The sequence below is a fragment of the Antechinus flavipes genome, chromosome 2, assembly GCF_016432865.1.
Source record: "Antechinus flavipes isolate AdamAnt ecotype Samford, QLD, Australia chromosome 2, AdamAnt_v2, whole genome shotgun sequence".
Classification (NCBI taxonomy): Eukaryota; Metazoa; Chordata; class Mammalia; order Dasyuromorphia; family Dasyuridae; genus Antechinus; species Antechinus flavipes.
In genome coordinates, this window is record NC_067399.1 from 513,741,688 (window position 1) to 513,761,663 (window position 19,976).

Here is a 19,976-nt window from a genome sequence, read left to right on the forward strand (position 1 = left end):
TAATTAAATTTTATGCCATAATAGATGATTAAATGGACAGTTTCTGAGAAAACTGGGAATAACTACAAACTGTAACAGAGTAGAGTCAGCAGAACTAAGAGAACAATTTCTACCATGATATGTTATGTAGAAAAACAATTTCACATGATTTTTAACTCTGATCATTGATTAATTGATTGATAAGAACAATAATAAAACCAAAGTACAGAGAACTCAAGATGAAACATGCAACTTAACTCTTGCCAAAAAGGTTGTGATTTTAAAATACAAAATAAAACATATTTTTGTATATAACCAATGGAGGCATTTATTTTGTCTGAACCATATGTATTTATTATAAGGATTTTATTTTTATTATTATTCACTGGTAAAGTAGTGAGGAGAGATAATAAACACATAAAACAAATTATTTTTTAAACTTACTCATTTTGAAATTTTCATTTTTTTATACTTTATTATATTATTAACTAAATAAAGAAAAGGGAATAATTAACATAAAGAAATAAAAACTAGAAACTTATGTTAGAAGTAATTAAAACAAAAGCAAGAATTAAATTGGATTAAGGAGAATGATATTATGGAGAGTGAATTTTTGAGGAATATATGTGCTAAGTACGAAATATGTTATAGAGATCTAATATCATATACATTGAATATGATATTCACTATCTTGTATTTGGTGAGCATTGTGAATGGGACAACAATAATGGAAAAATGATATTAAAAGTATTGGTCAACTTTGGAAGACTGTTAATTCTTAAGAACATACTAAAATTCTGGTTAGTAGACTTTATAGGGCATTTATGGGAAATATCTAAAATTGTAAGCACTGATGAATGTATTGCGGTCTCCTCCATTTCAAAGAAGTACTCACATCAGTGGGTTCAAAGATCCACTGAACTCTATTCTTAACAATTCTCCTCAATTACCAAGTAGCTGATGGTAATTTCAAACTTTTTTTTGGTTGATAAGTTGTGTCTGATTCTTCATGATTCCATTTGTGTTTTTCTTAGCAAAGATACTGAAGTACTTTGCTGTTTTCTTCTCCAGCTCATTTTTATAGATGAGAAAACTAAAACAAATCGGGTTAAGTGAATTGCCTAGGGTCACACAGCTAGTAAGTATCTGAAGCCAGATTTGAATTCAAGTCTTCTTGACTTTAGGCCCAGCACTCTATCTACTGTTATCACCTAACTGCCTGAAGTTCTCTTTTAACTTCTATCTTTAACTTGTTCAACATATCTAATCAGTTGCCAACTAATCTAGATACTATATGCATGCCATTTTTCATTTTCATTCTTTTTTCTCTACGTGTCATCCCAGTTTAGACCTTTTCCATCTCTCTTTTAGAGACTACTAATAATGGACTCCTAATTTGCATTCTTCCTATTATCTCCTTTTTCCAATTCATCCACACAGGCACCAAAGTCTAAGACACAGGTTTGCCAATCTCATCTCTGTTGCTTAAAAAAAATCAGTGATAAGGACACAATAAGATGGCAGGGTAAAAGCAAGAACTCCATTGAACTCATTCAAATTCCCCTGCCAAAAAAACTTTAAAATAACACTTCAAAATCAATTCTCGAGTAGCAGAGTCAACAAAAGGATGCAATGATCCAAATTAAGACAAATGACAAATCAATAGCAGGACTTAAGTTGACCAAGTCAGTAATAACTTCCAAAATTCATTTCTAGATTTTTAAACAAAGAAGTTCTAGCCTTCCAAAGCTCTCTAGTAATAGTAGGCAAGGGAGGGGCAGCTAGGTGGTGCAGTGGATAGAGCACTACCCCTGAAGTCAGGAGGACCTGAATTCAAATCTGGTCTCAGACACTTAAGACTTCCTAGCTATGTGACCCTGGGCAAATTACTTAACCCAAATTGCCTCAAAAAAAAAAAAAAAATTTAAAAAACTAGTCAAGGAGGTTGGACACCTGGTCAGAGGGAGATTACAAAGGAACCTTTTTTGCACTAGGGGCAGGATTCTGTTACATTGTTCATGAGTCATTCTGGGTCACAGTCCCAAGGCAAGAAAGAGCACTAACATATCTAAGAGTATGTTCCAGGGAGAAAAAAATATCTCAGTGTAAAATATCTCAATAGAAAAAAAAAAAACCTGACATGGAAAACAGATTAAAGAAAGATCATTTAAGAATAATTGGACCACCTAAAAACCATAATCAACAAAAAAAGAAAAAAGTCTAGACATCATATTTCAAAAAATTACAAAAGAATAATCTAGAAGGGGAAATAGAAATTGGAAGAATCTACTGATCAACTCCTGAAAGAGATCCCAAAATGAAAATTTCTCCAGGCATTTTATACTCAAATTCTAGAATTCTTAGGTTAAGGAAAAATACTGGAAATAGCTAGAAAGAAATGATTCAAATACTGTGAAGCCACAGTCAGGCTCATACAAGATTTAGCAGCTTCCATGTTAAATGATCAGAGAGCTTGGAAGATAATATTCCAAAAAGCAAAAGAACTAAAATTATAATCAAGAATCACCTGCCCTGAAAAGCAGTATAATCCTTCAAGGGGAAAATGGATAGTCAATGAAATAGAAGACTAGAAAGCATTCCTGACATAGAAAATTCAAATACACATACAAAAGTCAAGAAAAGCATAAAATGGGAAGGAGTAAAGAAAACTCATAAGGGATTAAATAGAATTGAACTGTTTACAATCCTACATGGCAAGATCATACGTATAACTCCTAAAAACTTTTTCATTATTACTATAGTTAGAAGTATGCATATACAGAAGGAAGATATGGGTTGACTATGATGGAACAATAACTAAAAAATACTAAATTAATAGGTAAGACAAAGGGATACATTGGGAGAGGAAGGATAGGAGGTAGAATGGGATAAATTATCTCACATAAGAGAGACAAGCATGAAAAAGTTTTTATAATGGAGGGGGATATGATGGTGGATAGCAGACAACACTTAAACCTTACTTTCATCATAATTGTCTCAAAGAGGGAATAATATATATACTCAGTTGACTATAGGAATCTATCTCATCCTAGAGGAAAATAGGAGAGGAAGAGGAAAGGGAAAAGGATATGGGTAACTGATAGAAGAAAGGGCAAATTAGGGGAGGCAACGGTCAGAAGCAAAACATTTTGAAGACAAACAGGGTAAAAGGAAAGAAAGCATTAACAGGAAAAAATAAAATGGAGGGAAATATAGAGTAATCATAACTGAAAAAAAAGTTTTATAGCAAATTCCTCTCATAAAGGCCTCGTTTCTAAAATATAGAGAGTAAATTAATATACATTAAGAACTGGTTTAATGATTGAACCCAAAGAATAATCTTTAATTGCCTGACTCCACTGGAGTCATACATGGTCATGTATCAGGTCACATGCAGATTAAGATTTTTATCAAAGTTTTAGGTAAAGTGAGAGAAATTTACTTATCAAATACAAAGAGGACACATGGAGGAAGTAGGTTTATATGTACTTTTCAAGACTGTTGTGTGAATCAAATAAGATGATATATGTAAAAAACTTTACAGCTCTTGAAGCTCTATATAAAAGTCAGACATTATTTTCTCAGCTGGTTAAAAGGTTGGTTGAACCTTATATGTAGGTATTTAGTATGGATAACTATAAAGTTTTATATTTGGATTTCAAAAACTAATGCTGTAAGTAGAAGATGAGGGAGGTGTGACTAGACTGCAATTTGTCTGAAAAAGATCCATAGATTTTAGAATAAGTTGCAAGCTTAATATGAGTTATGACTGAAAGAGTAGCCTCCAAAGCTAATTCAATCTTAAATTTCATAAAGAGAGGAAATATAATGTCTAGAATGGGAAAATAATAGTTTTTCTCTACTTTTTCCTATTCAGACCAATTCTGTGGTATTATGTTCAGTTCTGGATAACCCCTTGTAAAGATGCTGTTAAATTGGAGGGCAACAAGAATAGTTTAGGGCTTTGAGGTCATGCTATATGAAGAGAAGTTGGAGAAACTAGAGGTGCATTTTCCACAGCTGAAGAGATAGTGAGAATATAGTGGCTGCCTCCAAATATTTGAAGGACCATCATCTAGAGAAGGGATTATACTTGTTCTCTTGGGCCCCAGAGGCAGATTAGGCATCATGGGTTGAAACTGCATCAAGACAGATTTGTAAAGTGAGGTTTCCTAATGAATATTGTTGCTATTCAGTTGTGTTTGACTGTTTGTGAACCCATTTGGGGTTTTCCTGGCAAAGATATTGGAATGGTTTGCCATTTCCTACTCCAAATCATTTTACAAATGGGGAAATTGAAAAAAATAGGGTTAAGTGATTTGCCCAGGTCACATAGCTAATAAGTGATTGAAACCACTTTTAAGCTCAGGAAAGTGAGTCATCTTCATTCCAAGCCCCATACTCTATCCTAGCTGCCCTTAATGATTAAAGAGAGGTATCCAAAAATAGAATGGTTGCCTTTAAAGATTCTCCCTAGAACAAAGTGGGATGTTTCTTTAGTTATATGTTGTAGAGGGAATTCTTGGTTAGGTAAAGATTGGATTAGTTAGATTCTGAGGACCCTTTCAACTCTGAGATTCTATGATAATTTTATACATGAAGGGTATGTGATTTTTATGCTGTATAAGTCCACTAGAGGATTTCATTCAAACTTTAACTTGAGGCAGTCAGGACCTTTGACTTAATTTCAGTGGGGACAGTAACATGGTCCATGGGGTCAGACAACCCTGACAAGCCAGACAAGATGAATTTCAATGATGTGTTTTCCTTCCTCTTGACTATCCATCATTACTTTTTCTAGAATGACCAATCTATATCATGTTACACTGTGTGTATAAACAGCTAAAAAACTGGTGACTATAAGGCATCTACCAGGAATCCCCATGCATTTGCTACGCCAGTCACTATCTCCTCACAAAAGGGTCTACTATGTAAATTAGGTCACAAGTCACTGGGCAAATATCTAAATTCTCCTGTGGGTCAGCTGCACTTCTGGCAATAGTGATAGTGCTACTCACAGAGTGGCAGGATACATCTGATTCTCCCCACTGGCTCCAGAGAACAGCATGTGATTTGCACATTTGAAACAGTTACGTGAACTCTCTTTTCTTGACTGGGCTGCCTTTTTTCTCAGGAAGTTCAGTGTTTCCCAGCAATACCTTTTTCTAGGCTACTATCAATCCTTTCTTCACCTTCCTCTTAATGAGGGAGAAGGCACTTTCTCTTGACCATTTTTCTCAGCCTCCCTCAGTATAGCATCAGATCTCACAAAACCCTTTGCTTCCTTTTGGGAATCTCTTGTTCTTCTAGCTTCATGGCATCATAAGTTGATCTTTGCTATGATATACGTATCTATACTGTCTTGGAGATTGGTGAGGAAATGGATAAAGAAGCAAAATGTGTTCATCACTGATTGAAAATCATTCTCCCATCTTAGACTAAAGGGGTAACTTCTGCTGGTGGTGGCTCACTTAGCTCATCACCAGTTCAGTCCAAGGCATCTGTTGTTAAAAGGTTTCTTCATGTCTCAGGACAATATGACCACAAAGGACCTTATACATGAGACTTTGATGAAATAAACTATGGATATCACTGTGGAAACAAGTCCTACAGTGTTTGGGATGCTGTTTTGTTTTCATGGAGATAGAGATACACACAACCCTAAAATATGGACCCACTAAGGGATCTGATCCTTCCTCTGAGTTAATGGGGCTGAATTCCCTAAAGATTCATTATAACAGTATTTTAATAAGGACTTAGCTTCATCACAATTCAATTGGCTGTTACTTTCTCCTACAGTGGGACTGAAAGTTTTGTTCTTTTTTGCCAAGAAATAGAATTAGTTTTGATAAACTTTAGTTATGCTAAGGATGAATTATTTTTATTTGTTACCTTTGATAATGCTTTCCAGACATTTCCAGGAGGAAAATAGACAGACAAGATTATGTTAACAATCTTGCTAAAATAGCCAGAGAAGAGTATGGTAGTGGCTGATTTGGGGAAACTAAGGATACAAGAAAAAGCTAGCACTAGCAAAGGTCTAAAGTCTATTAATACTGACCACCTTATTTTGGAGGAAACTGTAGGCTGATTTCACTTTTTTCTCTCTCTCCAAGCACATTCCCTACTGTATGAGTAATGCCTCTTTAATTGTTTTCTAAGTTTGAATTTTTGTATATGAGTTTTTCTTAAAGCAGACCTCAGACCCATAAAATGTTATATGTAAAAGGAATCAACTTAAATAGAAGACTTAAAAACTGATCCTGCTATTTTATCTCAGAATCAAAAGCCTTCCAGGACATATACAGACCATTCTGTAAGTGACATCTGCAATCAAATTAGAATTTACAGTAGAACTATATGTCTAAAAAATAATTCCAACTATATAACAGAAGGTGTGACTTGTGGAAAACTAGTCTTTCCTATAATAAGAACAAGGAATCATGAAATGATGAAAATTCATGAGATCGTGGTTTAGAACTAGAAGGAACTGTCATCTAGCTCAGTGTTACAAAAGTAAAAATTGACAAGCCTTGACAGCAGTTTGGATTTGAGGAGTGAGAGACAGTGGGGAATTGAGAATGACATCTTAATTGAAAGAATGGTGGTGTCCTTGATAATATTATAGAAGTCAGGAACAAGAGAGAGTTTTGGAGAAAAGATCTGTGGCATCATCAGGTGAGGAACTATCCCAGAAGGCAATCAGGCATCTATCTATCTATTTAGTAGACTATGACCCAACTTGAATCTAATATGTTTTAGTTGTAATTTGTTTAATTTTCAATTCTATGTGCTGAGTGCTGTGCTTAAAAGCCTGGCAATCTTATACAAAGAAAGGTAGATGGAACTATGCCCAAAGGACTATCAAACTGTGCATAACCTTTGATTCAGCAGTGTCTCTACTGGGCCTGTATCCCAAAGAAATCTTAAAGGAGGGAAAGGGACCCACATGTGCAAAAATGTTTGTGGCACCCTTTCTGTGGTATTAATGTAAATGCCCATCAGTTGGGAAATGGCAGAATAAGTTATAGTATATGAATGTTATGGAATATTATTGTTCTATAAGAAATGATGAGCAGGATGATTTCAGAGAGACTGGAGAGACTTACATGAACTGATGCTAAGTGAAATGAGTAGTACCAAGAGAACACTGTACACAAAAAGATTATGTGATAATCAACTGTGATGGACTTGGCTCTTCAACAATGAGATAATTCAGGCCAATTCCAAAAAAGTTGGAATGGAGAGAGCCATCTGCATCCAGAAAGAGAACTATGGAGACTGAATATGGATTATATAACATAGTATTTTCATCTTTTTTGTTGTGTGCTTGTTTTTTTTTTCTTTCTCCTTTCCTCTTTTAATCTGATTTTTCTTGTGCAGCATAATAGATGTGGAAATATGTTTAGAAGAATTGTACATGTTTATTGGATTCCTTGCTGTCTAGAAAAAGGGGATAGGGTGAGGAAAGGGAGAAAATTTGGGGACACAAGGTTTTGTAAAGGTGAATGTTGAAAACTACCTTTGCATATATTTTGAAAATTAAAAACGATTATTAAATATTTTTAAAACAAAAAAAATTAACAAAGAAAGGCAGAACACATGCCTGTCTTCAAGACGCCCCCAATCTAATGGGGGAGACAACATGTAAATAAATGTGCATAAGTAAAATATAAACAAGGATAAATAGGAGATAATCAACAGAAGGTAGGCACTGGCATTAAGGAGGATTGGAAAAGAGTAAATGAAATTTTAGCTGGGACTTGAAGGAAGCCACAGAAATCAGGAGAAGCAGAATTTCAGGTATGGGAAACAATCAATGAAAATGCATAGAGAATGGAGAGGGAGCATTGTTTACCCAAGGAATTGCAAGAAGCTTGATTTTACTCAATTATAATAGTCTTTGGAGGGTTTTGAGGTGTAAGAAGACTGAAAAAAAAGTGGAAAAGACTAGGTTGTGAAGGATTTAGAATGCCAAACCGAGGGGGCCATTGAAATTTGTTAAATGAGTGAAGGAATATAGTCAAAGCTGCACTTTTGGGATAATTAGGCAACTGATTGGAAGACGGGCTGGAGTGTGGGGATAGCTTTGAAAGAAAGAGACAAACCAGAAAACTTGGAGTAGCCTAGTTCTGAGGTGTTAAGGGCCTGTAGTTGGACAATAGCAGTGTTAGAAGAAGGAAGAAGAGATATTGTAAGGGTAAACTCAATAGATCTTGACAACAGATTGGATATGAAAAATGAGAGTGAAGTGTTAAGAATGATATCTGTGACTGGTGATGGACAACAGCAGGGAAGTTAGGAAAAGGCAAGGGAAAGATTTCAGTATTAGCCTGGAACTTTCATGGAGGGCAATCTGGAATCTTTCTGATGGCCCATGATTCAACTTGAATCTTGTGTGTGAGTGTGTGTGCGTGTGTGTGTGTGTGCACATGCATGTAAGAAAGAGAAAACAGTGCCTGGAGTTCATGAAAATTCTGCTGTGTAGTTTGGAATCTGTGGGTGCATATGTATACATGGTTTCTCACAAACCTCTGCCCTTCATCTATGGCTCATAATGGATATTCACTTTTTGAATCATTGTCTCAGAATAGGAGACCTACAGATGTCACACACATGCACTTAGCAGTGTTTATAAACTACTTTCAGACCAGTTATATCATCCAATATTCATAATACTCTATGAAACAGGTAGAATAGAGATCATTATCTTTACCTCACAAATGAAAAAACTGGGACTAAGAGGGATTAAATTTGTGTATTTATATATTTATAATTATAACTAAATAATAAGCTTACAAACATCATTTGTAGTTTAACAAAATTATTTAAATTAACTTTAACTAAATAATAATGAATTTATTTCCTTATAGATGTCCTTTTCCCTCTACTTCATTTTCTGTAAATTTTTCAGATTGCTACCATTATTATTTACATAACTGTAATACATGTGTTTACTGTTGTTTTGATTTTTCTTTTGTTACCCATATCAATTCCAATAAATTTTCCATATCCCTTTATATTCTTCATACTTATTGTTTTTATTGGGGAAGAAACAATTTAAACTTAGAATGTACTTCATATAGTCCAATCATTTCACAGATGAATAAAATGAGTCATAATTAAATAAGTTACCTGAGGTCACACAGATACATAACTGGAATTTGAACCCAAATTCTTTGACTCTATAGCCCTCTCAATTTCCTTTATACCACACTGCCTGTGGCACAATAACATTTCATTACATTTATACATCCCAATTTGTTCAGCCACTCTTGGAATAATTGGATCCTGGGGTTGTTTCCAATGTTGCTATTATAAAGAATGTTGGTAAGTTTGTCTTTGCTGAAATATATTTTTCCTATTTATCCCTAAAATCAATGGGTTATGGTACCATTATATACTTGGATCCTTGGTCAAAGAGCATGAAGAATTTTGTAAGAGACTTTCTCAGTAAGACTAGGAGAATTAAATCAACTCAATTCATAAGTGAAATCATTTGTTCAGTTTTTTTTTTCAATTATGTCTGGCTTCTCCTGTCTTTCCTTGTTTTTTGTTTGTTAAATTTTGTTTTGTTTTTGGCAAAGATACTGGAGTAATTTGCCATTTACCTCTGAAGCTCATTTTTTAGATGAGGAAACTTAGACAAACACGGTTAAGTGACTTGCCCAGGCTCACACAGCTAGTGTCTGAAGCCTATTTGAATTAAGCCATCAAGCTGCCCTTAAAGAATCCCAGAAAATCAACTAAAAACAACTAAACAAAACAATTGACAACTTCAGCAAAGTTATAGGATATAAAATAAACCCACACAAATCATCAGCATTTATGTGTTACCAACAAAAAACGTTAGGAAGAAATAGAAATGAAGATCTCATTTAAAATAACTATAGACAATTAAAAAATACTTGGCAGTCTACTTGCCAACATACACATAGAAACTATATGAGCATAATTATAAAACACTTCATACAAGTAGAAACATTTTATATAGATGTTTCTACATAACTGAAGAATATTAGTTGTCCATGGGTAGACCAAGCCAGTATAACAAAAATGACAATTGTACCTAAATCAATTTACTCATTCAATGCTATGCTAACCAAATTACAAAAGAATTGCTTTACAAAGCTAGAAAAATTGTAAAAAAAAATTCATCTGAAGGAACAAAAGAATTTCATAGGAAATGAAGAAAAAATAGGAAGGAAGGAACTCTAGCAGTATCAGATCTTAAACTATACTGCAAAGCTGTAACTATCAAAACAATTAGATACTGGTTAAGAAATAAAAAAGGTTCATCAGTGGAACAGATTACATACACAATATGCAGATAAAAATGAGCTCAGTAACCTCATGCTGGCTAGACCCATAGAGACCAGTTTGGGACAAGAACTCACTATTCATTTATTTATTTTATAATAGCTTTTTATCTTTCAAAATATATGCAAAGATAATTCTCAACATTCACCCTTGCAAAATCCCATGTTTCAAACCTTTCTCCCTTCCTCCTTCCTTCTCTTCTCCTAGACAAGTAATCCAATATAGATTACACCTGTGCAAGTCTTCTAAACAGATTTCCATATCTATCATGCTGCACAAGAAAAATCAGATCAAAGAGGGGGAAATGAGAAAGAAAGAAAAACAAGCAAGCAAACAACAAAAAAGTGAAAATACTATGTTGTGGTCCACATTCAGTCCCCATAGTCCTCTCTCTGGGTACAGATGGGTCTCTCCATCACAAGTCTACTAGAACTGGTCTGAATCACCTTACTGTTGAAAAGAGCCACATTCATTAGAATTGATCATTGTATAATCTTGCTGTTGCTGTGTACAATGTTCTCCTGGTTCTACTCATTTCACTCAGCATCAATTCATGTAAGTCTCTCCAGGCTTTTCTGTTTCTTATAGAACAATCATATTCCATGATATTCATATACTACAAGTTATTCAGCCATTCTCCAACTGATGGGCATCCACTCATTTTCCAGTTCCTTGCCACTAGAAAAAGCTGCTACAAACATTTTTGCACATATGGGTCCTTTTCCCTTTCTTATTCTCTCTTTGGGACACAGGCCCCAGTAGAGACACTAATGGATCAAAAGGTATGCACAATTTGATATACCTTTGGAACATGGTTCTATCTTACCTTTTTTGTACAGGATAGCCAGTTCTTTAAAGCACATCACTGGGCACATACTCAACCATAAATATTTGTTGACTTGACTGACAATGCTACTCAGCAGACAGTGGCAGAAGACTTGGGCTTCTAAGAGCTTTTGAAGTTGATTATATTTTACAAGCCCCAAACAAGAGAAATTGTATTATTTTTGCCTTTTATGTGTCAAACCCATTTCTTTCATTGTTAGCACCTTTTCTCAATTACACCTCCTGTAAGACAGCCTCTTTTATGTGGTATCACTGAAATAGACTCCAGATTAACTGAAGAGCACATGAGGAAGCCTTCCTTAGGCTATACCTGTCATTCAGCTTATCTGGAGTGACAAAAAGTTTAGGATATTCCTATCATTCAAGCCCAGCTATGACTTGCTAAATATGAACTCTCTTTGTGGTACAGATGGAATTTCTCAGGGGGAGAAGAGGGAAATGTAGTCTTTTGAGTTAGAAGACCTATTTGAAATCCTACTTTTACCATATATTACTTGTATGAGTTTAACCAAGTCATTTAATATTTCTATACCTCAATTTACCCATTAATAAAATGAGGGATTTGGGATTATATCCCTTCTAAAGTCCTTTCCAGATTTAAATACATATCGTAAAATATATTAGGATAATTAGTGAATCAGCAGCTTATTTGAGGAAATAAATGATTCCTCTTCCCCTTTTGGCTCCCAGGGCCACACTGGCTGATGGAGATGCAGTTGCTTCATCTTTGGCATGTCCAGGGGCAGTGTACCCCCAAAGAACTTCATGAATGAGATATTTGTGGAAGAAAGACTTTGTCTCCATTTGGAGCAGGTCCCAGTTCTGCATCACATGAAATGTTTTGTTTCCACAGAAACAGAAGTAGGCTGTCCATAGTATTCACCTATCCAGTGATCCTCTGTCTTTTCTGGGATGATAGGTGGAGTTTATCTAAGGAATCAATTTAACACTGTGATAACAAAGCCCCAGCTGCTTCACAATTCCCATAACTGTTACTTAGTTTAATAGAGAATTAAAACTTTTCTGTTTGTTCCAAATGTAACAAAAGCTTTAGTTGTGATGAAATTTAGTGACCTTAGTTATAGGACTGGAGAAGGAAGATAAGAAGGCAACCTTGTTTCAAAGCTGTAGCTACTGTAGCTACAGTCATTAGCTAAAGATAGGACAAGGAATAAGACTGTACCTGGGGGATTTAAAAACTGTGTCTGATATAAAAAACGGTCAGACAATACTGATAGTAGAAGTGTGTCAGTGTCTTGGGGGGGGATTGGGAGGAAGGAGATCTTGAAAGGTTCTCACCTTGACCTCTTTCTACAAAAAACTTCTCCCCTACTCCCAATTATGTAAACAAAATAATAAAGAGCATATCTTGTCCGAAAAAACTTCTGGCCGGAAATCAAACTAGTCAGTAAAGCTGGGTCTCAGACGCTTCTTGGCTTACTTCGTACGCTTACAGAGCAAGAAGCTGGAAACCTTTTTGGAATAAAAAAATCTGAAGGGAAAGCTAACTTTTCCAAGTATGAAACATTTTCATAAATTCCTATTCTTCTGGAGTGATTGACTTCTAATAACTTTTTTTAAAAATTAATAATGGGTCTCATATACACAAAAATATTCATAGCAACACTTTTTAAAACATCTAGGAATGAGAAGGAAAAATGAGTGACCATCATTTAGGGAATGACTAAACAAATTGTGATATATAAATGAAATGGAATATTATTGTATCATAAGAAACAATAGAAACAATTCAGGGAAATTTGGAAAAATTTATACAAACTGATTTTTAAAAAAGATAACCAAAACAGAAAAACAATTTACCAATGACCATAATAATGTAAAGGAAATCTCAGAAGCCTATTCATAATCAATCGCAACTTCAGATGTCTGATGATTGAACAGGCTTCTTTCCTCTCAGCAGAGAGGGAGTAGACTATAGGTATGAAGAAGGTTTACTTTGTCAGTCAAGGCCAATGTGTTAAATTTGTTTTGCTTAATTTTCCAAAGACATTTTGCTGTTGGTAGTTAGGAGTGGGAAAAGTCAATGGAATGGCAGGGATTTTTTTAAAAGAATATTAATAAACTATTTTTAACAGATGGCTACCTTCCATATTGAAAGTTATCCACATGACAACACTGGGAGAGCCTGTCAAAGTGCAAAATTCAAATCGGACCATCAGTCAATAAGCAATTATGAAGCACCTGCCATATTTTATGCACTATGCTGAGTCCTGGAGACACAAAGAAAGACAAAAATGGCCCCTCCCCTCATGGAACTCACAATTTAATGAAGGAAACAGGTCACTATATATCCAGAAAATATAACATGATAAAGGTAATCAAAAGAGAGAAGGCACTAACCGTAAATAGGACCAGAAAAGGCTTTTTATGGAAAAGTGAGATTATAGCTCAAACTTAAAGGAAACCAGGGAAGCTAGAAATAGAGATGATGATGGAGGGAATAAGGGGATAGGGGACAACCAATGAAAATAAACAGAGTAGGGAACTTACAATGGAACATGTTCAAATATTGCTATTTGGGAGTAGTTTTAACCTCCGCATTGTTTGAAGAGGTATCTCTTCTTTGAGGGAACCTCCAAAATATCTGTTTTTGCATCTAAGAATACTAACATGTAGGCATAATTTTGTCTATTTGTTGAGGTATATATACTTTAGGATGAAAACAGAACTTCTTATTAAAGCCAGCAAATAGCACCTAAGATAGGCCCAAGGTCACTCAGTCTTGCATCTGCTACTTTGCCCAGTTTCAGCTCTATACAACAAGACACACCCCTCCCAAGATAACTTCATCACTTCTAAACTCATCATCATGCTGCCATTGAAATGCAATGAAATTGATTACATATTCCTCAACTTCCTCTCCCCTCTGTTTGCACGTAGAGCAGCAAACTCCTCTCAATTCCTTCCTTTATAGAGGGCAGAAATTGAACTCTTAGATCATTCTACCTTGCATCTGCTGCCCTGCCTGGTCTTAACTTCATACAACAAGATGCCCCCAAGCCAGATATCCCCTAGTGTCCCATCCCTTCTCCCCTACTTTCCTGCTTCCTTATGTGTACTGTCTCCTCCCCGCCCTCTGTCCTTTAGATTGTAAGCTCAGTGAAGGAAGAGGCTGACTTTTGCCTTTTGTTGTATTCTTGGAGTTTAGCACAGTATCTGGCACATAGTAGGTACTTAATAAAAATTTTTGATTATCAGACTTCTCTAAGTATATTCAGATAATTTGTTCAGAAGGGTGATAAACTCAATATGAAGACCATTTTTAGACATGGATGATGTGGGAATCTGCTCACCAAATATATAGATATATGTTTGTATGTATATATAATATATTTGTTACAATTTTTTTTCTTTTTCTTCATCCAGTGGAGGGACTGGGAATGAAAAAATAATATTTATTGACTGAAAAAATAAAATCCTTTTTTAAAAAAAAGAAAGAAAGAATAGAGGCTCAAATGCCAAAGGAATGTTTGGAATACAAAGTATAAACCAATCTGACTGCCGTGGACATTTAATAGTGATGCTGTTAGGGAACCAAATGATGTGGTTAGTGTGGTGAAGTGCAGAAAGTGGAGGTGTGAGAATACCCTTCTGGTTGGGGCAGGTTCAACATGAATGTGGCCTAGATTTCCAGTTGAATAAGATCACTTAAGTTCGAGCTAAGTAGGAATGGTCCTGGACTAATTTTCAACTTAACAGAGGGTGCAGCTAGTCAATAGAGAGAATACTTAGTCCCAAGATAACAGATATGAAGCTACTTTATCTTGATTCCCTGAGGCGGGCCACTCCCAGAGGAGAGTTTCTCAAGAGTTCACCCATGGCTTCCCCCCACCAAGTCAGAGGACAGTTTCAGGGTTCCCCCCATCAATAATAAAGATAGGATAGAAAGAGGGCTATATATGGAGCCATGGGTTCTGCATTAGAATCCTACTCTGTCCCTTACTACTTTGGGTATCTTGGGACAAGTAATATCATTTCTGATCTCAATTTCTTCACGTGTAAAATGAGGGGGTTAAACTACATGAACACTAAGGTCTCATCAAGTCTAAATTTTGTGAGTTATAAGAAACAAGGCTATAGGGGGTAATATTTTAAAAGGTCTTTGATATCATCCTAGGGGATATGGCTAACCATTAAAGGTTTTCTGAAAAGGGATATGATATTATAAATATAGCCATTTCAAAAGATTAGCCTGAGGTACAGGATAAATTGAAGAGAAAAGGTGTGGAGATAAGTTGTTATTGCAATTCAGGTACCTCCATAAGATCCTTTTATAGAATGGTGAGATTAAGAATGGAAAGAGATTGAGAACTGAAGGAGACAGACTGGAAATAAAATGACAGATTAAAGAAATTTTGTAGAGGAAGGAAAAAAGGTTTTGGCTGCAGTAGTGAAGTATTGTTCACCTTGGCTAGTTTTCCAGTACAGACGTGTTTGAGTTGGCCCAGTCTCCTAAGCAATCCTCAGGAGCAATGCACTGAGGTTTTGTGCTTGGGAACAGGTTTGTAAATTGTCCCCCTTGAGGGATCTCCATTGATTGGGTCCTAGAGGTGCCTTTGCTGAATGAGAATAGTCCCACTCATCAACAATGCACTGGTCTCAATTAGAGATGATCCTGCCAGGCCCCACAACCCAAGCCCAAAGCCTTTCTTATATTGTCTGGTCAGACTCAGACTCAAGACCCATCCAACAAGTCTTAGCAGGGGAAGTCTCAATACCGCAGTCTCCAGAAATAGGGGCAGCCCTGGAATTCTGGGATCTCAGAGCTCAAAGAGAACACCAGCATCCCAGGCCAGTTGCTCTATGGAACAATGGATTCCAAGTTCTGCCATCACCTGTCTCAATTTGGGTAATGTGAGTATTTTGTAGCCTCAAACTTATTGATTCTACTAGAGAATCTAAGAAGTGTATGAAGTGTGACTGTTTGCAATTCTCTCTACAGAAGCAAGGGAATCTTACAATATTCCACTGGAGAAAATGGTCTTCATTCTCAGTGGCAAACAGCATGTAATAACTAGGATAAGATGATTTTATTTATAAATTACTTTGGGACTATGTTGTAACTAGAGAGAAAAGCATATCACCAATAATAGCCAAGTTAAGTTTCCTATGCTTTAGTGAAAGACAACACAATTTCTCTATCATCTGCATATTTCCTAATGGAACGAGTAATTTTAAGGATTTATAAAGAGGTCTGAGAACAGAAAAGGGTTAAAAAAAGATTTGCTATCTGTTTTTAATAGGTTGTGTTTTGGAGGATTTGGAGAGATTTGGAGGGGAGGGGGAATTGGCCCAATCACACATCCTAGCCATATCCCTAGCTTAAACTAGGGAAAACTCAAATCCTAGGTTTTAACAATCCCATAGTTATGCTGCTCAGGGTAACCCTCTCTTCCCATAGATTTAATTTCCTATTGCAAGTTGCTTAGTAACAACTTACAGAGTTTATCAATTCAGTTCTATCTTACAGATTTCTTTCCTACTGTTACCCCATGGGGCGAGATCCGGGACAATTTCACTAACCATGAAGAATCAGACTACCACAGTGACTGAATTCATTCTGCTTGGTTTTCCCATCAGCAGAGAGGAAGAGTTGTTATTCTTTGTATTCCTTTTGCCCACATACATGATAACACTCCTGGGGAATATCTTCATCATCTACATCATTGTATCCCACTCACACCTCTATATGCCCATGTATTTCTTCCTCTGTAATCTCTCCATCTTAGACATTCTCTTCACCTCAGACAATTTCCCAAACAGTACTGGACAACTTGACCACTGGGGATAAGACCATCTCCTTTGCTGGGTGTATCACCCAATGCTATTTCTACTTCTTCCTGGGGACAGTGGAGTTCCTTCTATTGACATCCATGTCCTATGACCGCTACGCTGCCATCTGTAACCCACTGAGGTGTAGCACCATCATGAGTCCTTCTGTGTGCATTGGGCTGGTTCTTTTCTCATGGGTGAGTGGTTTCTTGTCTGTTCTTTATCCCACCATACTCACGTCCAGGCTACCCTTCTGTGGCTCCAATACCATTAACCACTTTTTCTGTGGCAGTGGGCCTCTATTGGTTCTGGCCTGTACAGACACAGCATTTACTGAGCTGATGGATTTCCTACTATCTTCCTTAGTCATCCTTTGCTCCATAATCCTTACTGGATATTCCTGTGCTTGCATCATTATGACCATCTTACGCATCCCCTCAGCCAGTGGGGAAAAGAAAGCCTTTAACACCTGTGCTTCTCACCTGACCATTGTTGTGATAGCTGGTGGAATTACAGTCTTTATCTATGTGACTCCCTCCCAGAAAGAAACTCTGGAAATCCACAAAATACCTTCAATGTTGAGCAGTGTGGTGGCCCCTTTTCTCAACCCCTTCATCTATACCCTGAGCAATGATACTGTGCAAGTATCCCCTTGCAAGGGATCCTTAAGAAGGTGAGGGTGGGATTCAGAGAAGTTTTAGTGAGAAGAGGGAGAGAACTGTTGAGCATAGTGTCCAAAAAAGATCATTGACAAAAGGACTTGGTTCTTCTTTCCACTCACACAAGGATCATTTTATAATTTTATATAAAGCACCTAAATTTAGAAACAAGAGATGGACATGATCTATTTGGGCAAGAGAAGGTTGTAAGTCTGCACCAGTGAAGATACAAACTTTAACCCCACACAAATAGGGTTTTTTTCATGGAGGTGTTAAACAGGGCAACCCAGCATATAATTACACTCTCAAGTCCTTCCTCTGAATCTGTAGCTCAAATTGTCTCGCATTCATAGAATTTTTCTCTCCCTACCCAATGTATGATAGGAGCAATATCTTCCTCCACCATCACCCAATCCTATTCAGATTAGGTCAATTGAAACATTCCTTGAGAACCGATTAGCTCAAGGGACTAAAGGCTCAGACTACTGACTTTCTAATTGTCTCTAGACAAGGCAACCACAAGGAATAAAAGGGGTTCTCAGATGCTTGGCTTATTTATAGATTGCAATGACAACTTTACTTAGTGGAATCAACTCAAGGAATCACAAAGTGGTATCAACAAAAGAATTCAAGTTCTCAATGGTTATGTTTATTGAAGATTCTATAGATAAGTGGTCAAAGGATATAAAAGTCAGTTTTCAATATAAGAAATGCAAGGTATCAACAGCCATATGAGAGAATGTTTCAATTCATTAATAGGAACAATGCAAATTAATTTTTAAAAGATATCAATATATTGGATTACTTGTCATCTAGGGGAGGGGAGAGGAGAAGGGAGGGAAATTGGAACATAAGCTTTTGCAAGTGTTAATATTGGGAAAATTATCCATGTATATGTTTTGAAAATAAAAGATTTTAATAAAAAAGATATCAATAAAAAATTTTAAGAATAAATGCAAAGTAAAACAACTTTGAGGCTTCACCTAAGAATATTATCTACAACTTGGAAAAGATGACAAAAGATGAAAATTGTAAATGCTGAAAAGAGCATACAAAGATAGGCACACTTATGCACTGTTGGTAGAGAGATATGAATCAGCCTAATTGTTCTAGGAAGCAATTTGGAACTATGATAGAAAAATCATTTAAATTACACAAAATCTTTGACCCACCAATACCACTACTAAGTATAGTATAAGGATGTCAAAAATAGAGGAAAAACATTTATTGCTATACATTATGTGACAGCCAAAAAAAAATGAAAACAAAGTAACCTAGGAATTGGGAAATGGCTAAACAAACTTTGATATGTAAACAAGTGGAATGGAAAATTATTGTGCCATAAAAAATAATAAATATGTATATGATTCAGGGAACCTTGGAAAAATTTGTATTAATTAGTGCAGAATGAAGTAAATAGAATCAAGAGAATAACTGCACAGTAACTACAATAATGTAAAAAAAACAACATTGGAAAAACACCAAAACTCTGAGTTGATACAATTATATCTGAGTGATTCAATGGCCAATAATGACGCCAAAGGACTGATGGTGAAATTCATATAGGAAGAATGAGGTGTATATTACCTGACATGACCAACATGACAAAAAGCACTAGATAATTGCAAATCGTTGTTACTATATCTTTGTTACAAAAGGAAGTTTCTTATAGGAAGAGATGGTTAGGAAGTGACAGTAATGTTTTTGTAAAGTGTCAATAAAACATTAAAATTACTTTTTTAAACCATGCTTGCCTTGCAGACTTCTGTCATTATTCTAATCTTCTTTCCTGCTGTATTCTGTTTTGGATTCTTTCTTTGTCTATTCCCTTATTCCACGATCTGGCTTTTTTATGACTAGACTGGTTTGGACTATGCCTTTGATGATTTGTTTTCACTATAACATTCCAGGACATATCTTATACTACATGATCAGGATGGGCTTAGTAAACTCTCCAGTCAATTCACATACAATTGTCCAATTTTAATATCACCAGATGTTTCCACACTTGAGCTTTGCCTCTATTTTTCAAGGTAACAGAGACCTTGCAGCCAATAATACCTTGGAGCGACCCAGCCTTACCTACTTTTAGCCTGTATCAGAAAAGTCCTTTCAAATACCCACTTCTACAAGACATTTTGTAAAACAACCATCTAACCATCATTCAGGCACTGCAGAAGAAGTAAATGGTATTGCAAGGATAGTTTCTCTTGATAAGCACAGATAGAACCTGTGCAACCAACTTTAAAGTTCCTTCCTGGTCAATCGAAGTACAGTCTGTTCTTTTGCCTTTTCCCAAATCAGTGATTAAGAAGACTTTAGAAGTGCTACCCAGCTCTCTGCTCCAAGTTCATTTTTATATGGAGCTGTTCCTCTGTC

General features: G+C 35.9%; 1 protein-coding gene across 1 annotated transcript; it reads left to right on the top strand.

The window, feature by feature from the left end:
- The first annotated feature begins 16,690 nt into the window (after positions 1 to 16,690).
- LOC127547108 (olfactory receptor 6J1-like) lies at positions 16,691 to 17,689 on the top strand. The gene is given in 3 exon segments (XM_051973940.1): positions 16,691 to 16,912; positions 16,914 to 17,579; positions 17,582 to 17,689. Coding segments are annotated over 3 exon segments (996 nt in total).
- Positions 17,690 to 19,976: the final 2,287 nt, after the last annotated feature.